Genomic DNA, 7,110 nt, shown 5'->3' on the forward strand with positions numbered 1-7,110 from the left:
CATTTCTGGTCAAAGAAAAGGTGCAAACAAACAAAAGAATAATGAAATGGAAAGAGTAGAGAAAACTGCATGTTCATTTGATATATCTACCTCCTTCCTCTCTTAATTTTCACTAACAGCTAATCTTTATTTTTGTTTCTTTGATCTTTTCGGTTTTGTTCTTATTCTTTTTCTTTCCATTTCATCATAAGAAGATCAAGTGTTTGTTCCAATTCAAAATGGAGGATTCTCATTCTGGAGCTTCTCAAATAAAATATGGTGTTTTTATATGTCTCTTGCTAATTTCCAAACTGATGGATGTCGCATCAGAGCAAGAGTCAGATGATGTTCGACAAATGACGTATGATGTCTTTGTTAGCTTTAGGGGCGAGGACATTCGTCATGGATTTCTTGGTCATTTGACTAAGGCTTTAAAACAAAAGCAAATATATGCTTTTGTAGATGATGATCTTGAGAAGGGAGAGGAAATATGGTCATCACTAATTGGAGCAATTAAAGGATCGTTGATTTCTTTGACCATATTCTCTGAAAACTATGCTTCTTCGCGTTGGTGTTTGGAAGAACTAGTGACAATACTTGAGTGCCGAGAGAAATATGGACAAACTGTTATACCTGTTTTCTACCATGTAGAACCTACAGTTGTACGACATCAGAAGGGGAATTATTCAATTGCTTTTGTTGAACATGAAAAAAAATATAATTCGACCACAGTGCAAAACTGGAGACATGCTTTGAGAAAAGCTGCTGATTTATCAGGAATAACTTCAATCAATTACCAGTAAGCTAAACACAGTCAATGCTTGATATTTTTTTTCTGTTTATTTCCTATCTTATAGCTGTATGCATATTATAATAAGTTGGTTGCATAAACAGTGACAAGATACAATCTTTTATTTTCTAGATTGTTTTCACTGGAATATTACATTAAAATATTAGTCAACCTGCACTTGCCTTGTGCTATGATTTTGATAGGAGAACCCAAAAATCTCTTTACCTGTTATATTCAACCCAAATATATTCTAATTTTCAACACCCGTGCAATGTTTATTAAGAAAGAAAAAAGATAACAACACACTATAATGCATTCGTCCAAACCCACTTTTTATTATTTTTTGACATTTGTAATAAATCATAAAAATTATGTGGATCCTAATCCTATTTTAATGAGTTCCACTGATGTTTTGTAGTTCCAATAAATTTCTGCCAATATCTTAGTGTATTAGAGTGTTCCTAGTACTCCTCACTTGAAAGTTGATGGTTTTTTTTGTGTGTAAATGATGAGTAAAATTATTAAAATATATTAGTTAAATAGTTAAAAATGATAATTGAAGAAGTTTAGATAAGACACCGTGGATGGAGAATTAATAGCTTGTTCACTTCTTATATTTACAATGTGATATTACATCTGCATCTTCCACCATTATGTTTGAGTGATTTAATATTATGATAATATATATAATATTTTAGAATTATGATTTGTAAAACAATTTTTAACTAGAATATATAAGTACATTTTTCTAGATTGTTCTTAATATTTTTCTACATTATTTTATAAATTTGTGTCATTTTCTAATAAAAACATATAATTCAATAATTTATTCAGAATATATTAATCATTTACACATGTACGTGTATGAACACTTTTTTCATTTCCAATCTCTATTTTTGTTGTATAGGACCGAAGTTCAGTTCCTTGGAGAAGTCGTCAACATTGTCAATCTAATGTTGATGAGGTTGGGTAAACATCCGGCTAACATAAAAGGACTTATAGGAATCGACAAAGCAACTCAACACATAGAATCATTGTTACATCAACAGCCAAAAAGTGTTCGTGTCATTGGAATTTGGGGTATGGGCGGTATTGGAAAGACAACAATTGCAGAGGAGATATTTAACAAACTATATTTTGAATATGATAGTTATTATTTTTTGGCAAATGTAAGGAAAGAATCAGGAAGACATGAAACAATATTTTTGAAGGAAAAACTTTTTTCTACACTACTAGAAGAAAATGTGAAATTGAACACAGAAAATGGGTTGTCCAATTATATTAAAAGAAAGATTGGTCGTATGAAGGTCTTGATTATTCTTGATGATGTCAATGATTCTGATCTACCAGAAAAACTCCTTGGAAACATTGATTGGTTTGGTCCGGGGAGTAGAATCATTATAACAACTCGAGACAAGCAAGTGCTTGTGGCAAATAAAGTTGATGATATATACCAAGTTGGGGCAATGAACTCTACTGAAGCGCTTGAGCTTTTTAGTTTGTATGCCTTTAAAGAAACTCATTTTGAAATGGAGTATTATAAGCTATCAAAGAAGGTGGTCAATTATGCTGAAGGCATTCCATTAGTTCTTAAAGTTTTGGGTCGTCTATTATGTGGAAAAGATAAGAAAGTGTGGGAAAGTCACTTGGACAAACTTAAAAGCATGCCAAATACAGATGTTTACAAAGTAATGAGATTGAGTTATGAGGATCTAGATCGCAAAGAACAACAAATATTTTTAGATCTTGCATGTTTCTTCGCAGGATTGGATTTGAAAGTGGACCGGATGAAAATTTTACTGAAAGGTAGTGAAAGAGATAATTCAGTGGTTGCTGTGTTAGAAAGGTTAAAAGACAAAGCTCTTATAACCATTTCTCAAGATAATGTTGTATCTATGCACGATATTATACAAGAAACAGGTTGGGAGATTGTTCGTCAAGAATCTATTGAAGACCCTGGAAGCCGAAGCCGATTGTGGGATCCTGATGACATTTATGAAGTATTTAAAAATAATAAGGTAAAGGCTTAAATTTAAAACAATATACTTTTTCTTGATAACATATGAATGTTTTGTGGGAAAATTAGACTTCTAATGATGTTTTATTTGTTTATTTTTACTGTAATGGCAGGGGACTGAGTCCATATGGAGCATACGAGTGCACTTGTCAGTCCTTAAGAAGCTAAACCTAAGCCCTCACATATTTACTAAGATGAGTAAAGTAAAATTTTTGTATTTTCCTGGATATGAAGATGGCTTTGATCTTCTTCCTCATGGGCTTCAATCATTCCCAGATGAACTAAGATATCTCTCTTGGATGCATTACCCTCTGAAATCCTTGCCAGAGAATTTTTCTCCCCAAAATCTTGTTATGTTGGACTTGCAATTTAGCCAAGTGGAAAAGATTTGGAATGGAGTGCAGGTAAATAAACATGCCCACCTATTATCATTTTCCCCTAATTCAATGATTACGAAATTGACAAATTAAGCTCGTGTGTGATGTCTTCATTTATTTGCTTTGTTATAGAATTTGGTAAATCTAAAAGAAATCAAAGTCTCTAGTTCCAGAAACCTAAAGGGGCTGCCGGACCTTTCAAAAGCCACAAATCTTGAAGTATTGGACATCAAGTTTTGTCCTCAAATGACTAGTGTCCCCCCATCTATTTTCTCTCTGAACAAGCTCCAGAAATTGGATCTAAGTGATTGTTCCCTCAACAAAATTCTAAGTGTTAACCATTTAAGTTCCCTTAGTCATCTCAATCTTCGCTCATGCACAAAACTAAAGGAATTTTCAGTGACATCAGAGAATATGGTTAACTTAGATTTATCTGTCACTCGTGTCAAGGCATTGCCCCCAACTTTTGGACGTCAGAGCAAGCTTGAAATCCTATCACTTGCAAGCAGCGGCATACAGAGCTTCCCTTCAAGCTTCAAAAATCTTACAAGATTGCGATATCTGGATATACGTAATTGCAAGGATCTTCGTACCCTGACACAGCTTCCCCCATCACTTGAAACTCTGTATGCCACAGATTGCTCATCTTTGAAGAATGTATTATTTCCATCAGTTACTGAACAATTCAAAGAAAGTAGGAAAGATATTTCATTTTGGAATTGTTTGAATCTGGATGACCATTCTCTCAAGGCTATCGAGTTAAATGCACACATAAATGCGATGAAATTTGCATATCAACATCCTGCACCAAATGAAAATTATGATGATCACAAATATCGTGGTGTTGGATCTTATCATGTAAAGTATGTGTATCCAGGAAGCAGTGTTCCAGAGTGGATGGAGTATAAGACAACAAAGGATTATATGAAAATTGATATCTCTTCTATTCCACATTCCTCTCAACTGGGCTTCATTTTTAGCTTTGTTATCTATGGCCCTAAAAGGAAGACAACTGTTTTTGGATTTTCATTTTATATCACTATCAGTGATATTGAGGATGATAGTAAAAAGGATACAATTAGGATCTTCATGCCTGATTCAGTTCCTTGGATTTCAAAGGATCACGTGTGTGTGGTTTATGACCAAGAATGTTCTCACTACCTAAACAGTAGAGCCAAAAACCAGACAAGGTTTAAGATCAAGGTTAATGTAATGGCATTAGGCAGAGAACGACCACAAGGTGTGGAGGGGTTAAAAGGCTTCGGGTTCAGTTCAATAAACACCTCAACATATCACAGTTTCATGGAACACATAAACACCACAGCGTATCACAATTTCATTCGGCAAATAAACACCTCAGCAGATCACAGTTTCATTCAACCAATGGAAGTGCCTGATTATATGCATTTTATTCCTATGTTTACTATTATCATGTTTATATCCTTCTTTTGGTTAAGATGCAGAAATTGATTTAGACATAAGTCTTAGCATTCAAGTTATTATAGATGTGAATTCTTCTTATAGTTCTAGTTATACTGTAGACTGTTGAGTGCTTGTACAAACTACTGTAAGCTTCAATGAGATAATATCAAGGTCACATCATGAAACTAGTGGGTTTTGAATTTCAATATATTTAAAAGGTTGGTATTCACTTCTGGATTTTATTTTATTTTTGTATTAGTACATAGTGACTTCATTTAGCTAAATTCAGCTTCAGTTGAATATAAATGAAATATGGATTTTTATTTTTTTTTTGGAAACAGAACATCATTACATAAATGAACTGAGATTAAGCTTGAGAACATCCCTCTCAAATAAGCAAGATACACCTTATTACAGCAAAATAAGCCCATAACCCATATATCCTAGTACAACCTTGTTTAAGCAAAAAATCAGCAAGGAAATTGAGTTTTCTAAAATATTGAATTACATCCACACAGTTAATTTGAAGCATCAAATTGTCATTCTTCTTTAGACGGTTCAGAAGTTTCCAAGGAGCTTGGGAGAGACCAGGACTCTCAAACATTTCCTGGGTTGATTCTAGATGTGCAATAAAGATATTCTTTCTTTCTCTTAACATTTCTCTGATCCAGTTTCTATCACATTCCTAACACTACCAACGACCCTACAGCCTGGAGTTCCTTTTGTAGATCTGTCAACATTAAATTTCAGAATATTTAAGGAAGGTATACAGGGAACAGTATATGTTGTAAATCAGAAATACATTATTATAATAAATGTCCAATATAAAGCGGAAATGTAACGAGAAACGTGGTTTAGCGTGTAACTTATACCCACAAGTAACGCCAACTAACGCATATATATTCAAAGCGGTAATGTGAAAAATAAAATTGGTCATGCACAATACTCTCAATACTCTCTGAATACATAGAAAAGATATGAAGTAAATAATTCTCCTCTTCGAGAAACTCTCCAATTTATACAATTCTAGTTTCCTATCTTTGCAATCGATTGCTGTGAAAAAAGGCTTGCAATTCTAAGAAACAATAATTACTTAGAATTTAGAAACTAAACTAAAAGAGAGATTTTAGCTTTGCTTTGATCAACCAAAATAGAATCAGGAAAGGATAAAAGCAACAATTTAACATACATCATGAAATTGAGTAAGAACAATATCTCGAAGATGCTTTCACCAGCCAAACTACCTGAGTTCTGTTCAGATCCCAAATATCATTTCACGCAAGCCACACAAACCATATTATGGCATAAGAACTAAGGTCCCAGATAGTTTTGCTTCACAGTGATCTAAGGGAGACCCACATGTCCAAAATTTATTGTATTGAATTTGGACACAACCAACACACTCCTTTCAAATGATAGAATAGAGCACCATATCTTTCACATTCTGAAACAGTGAAGAAATAAATGATCAGAGGTTTCAACTTCTTATGTGCAGATAGGCTGGAGCATAGGCCTTCATCCTCCAAGGAAACACCCGTGAACGTTAGATTATGCTTGGATACTATCCTGTCCATTCTAGCCATAACAAGGATACTTTCAGTGGAACCATGTATATCCCGATTGTTCCTGGTATAGACCACCCTTCATTACCATAAATCTTGTCTTCTACTGCTCTACAAAAAGATTTGATAAAGAAAACACCAGATTTGTCACTGCACCATATTAGTGAATCTTCCTTTCCCTTAGCTGGTACCATTTTGTCTTCTCAAGCATGGCAGATGCAAAACACTAAGGGAATTTTCAGTGACGTCAGTGAATATGATTATGCTAGATTTATCTGCCACTCATGTCAAGGCATTGCCAACATCTTCTGGCCGTCAAAGCACGCTTGAAATCTTATTTATAATGAGCAGTGGCATCCAGATCTTCCCTTCATGCTCCAAAAATCTTACAAGATTGCAATATTTGGGTATACGTAATTGCCAGGGTCTTCAAACTTTAACAGAGCTTCTCCTATCCCTTGAAAATCTATATGCAACAGATTTCACATATTTGAAGACTGTACTGTTTCCATCAATTGCTGAACAATTCAAGGAAAGTAGGAAAGTTGTTTGCTTTTGGAATTGCTTGAATCTGGACAACCATTCTATCAAGGTTATTGCGTTAAATGCACATATTAACGCAATGAAATTTGCATACCATTATCTACCTGCACCAAATGAAAATTATGATGATTACAAATATTGTAGTGATGAATCTTATCATGTAAAAGTATGTGTATCCATGAACCAAGGTTTCAGAGTGGTTGGAGTATAAGACAAAAGGATTATATGATCATTGATTTTTTTTCAAGTCTGCATTCCTCTCAGTTGGGCTTCATTTTCAGCTTTGTTGTCTGTTGCCCTAACTTGAAGACAAGAAATGCTCTTCGACTTATATTTTATATCACTATCAGTGCTGTTGAAGATGAAAGTAAAAAGGATACAATTGACATCTTCTTGCCTGATTCACTTTTCTGGATTTAA

The 7,110-nt window shown here is 34.0% G+C and overlaps 1 protein-coding gene across 1 annotated transcript; it reads left to right on the forward strand.

Annotated features, from left to right (window-relative positions):
* The first annotated feature begins 293 nt into the window (after positions 1-293).
* On the forward strand, positions 294-7,110 carry LOC113850943 (disease resistance protein RML1A-like). The gene is made up of 7 exons (XM_027481450.1): positions 294-778; positions 1,677-2,521; positions 2,576-2,787; positions 2,900-3,190; positions 3,296-4,488; positions 6,364-6,856; positions 6,955-7,110. Exons 1-7 carry the CDS (start codon positions 294-296, stop codon positions 7,108-7,110), a joined length of 3,675 nt encoding a protein of 1,224 aa, XP_027337251.1.

The sequence above is a fragment of the Abrus precatorius genome, unplaced genomic scaffold (assembly GCF_003935025.1).
Source record: "Abrus precatorius isolate BTA unplaced genomic scaffold, Abrus_2018 Scaffold9, whole genome shotgun sequence".
Classification (NCBI taxonomy): Eukaryota; Viridiplantae; Streptophyta; class Magnoliopsida; order Fabales; family Fabaceae; genus Abrus; species Abrus precatorius.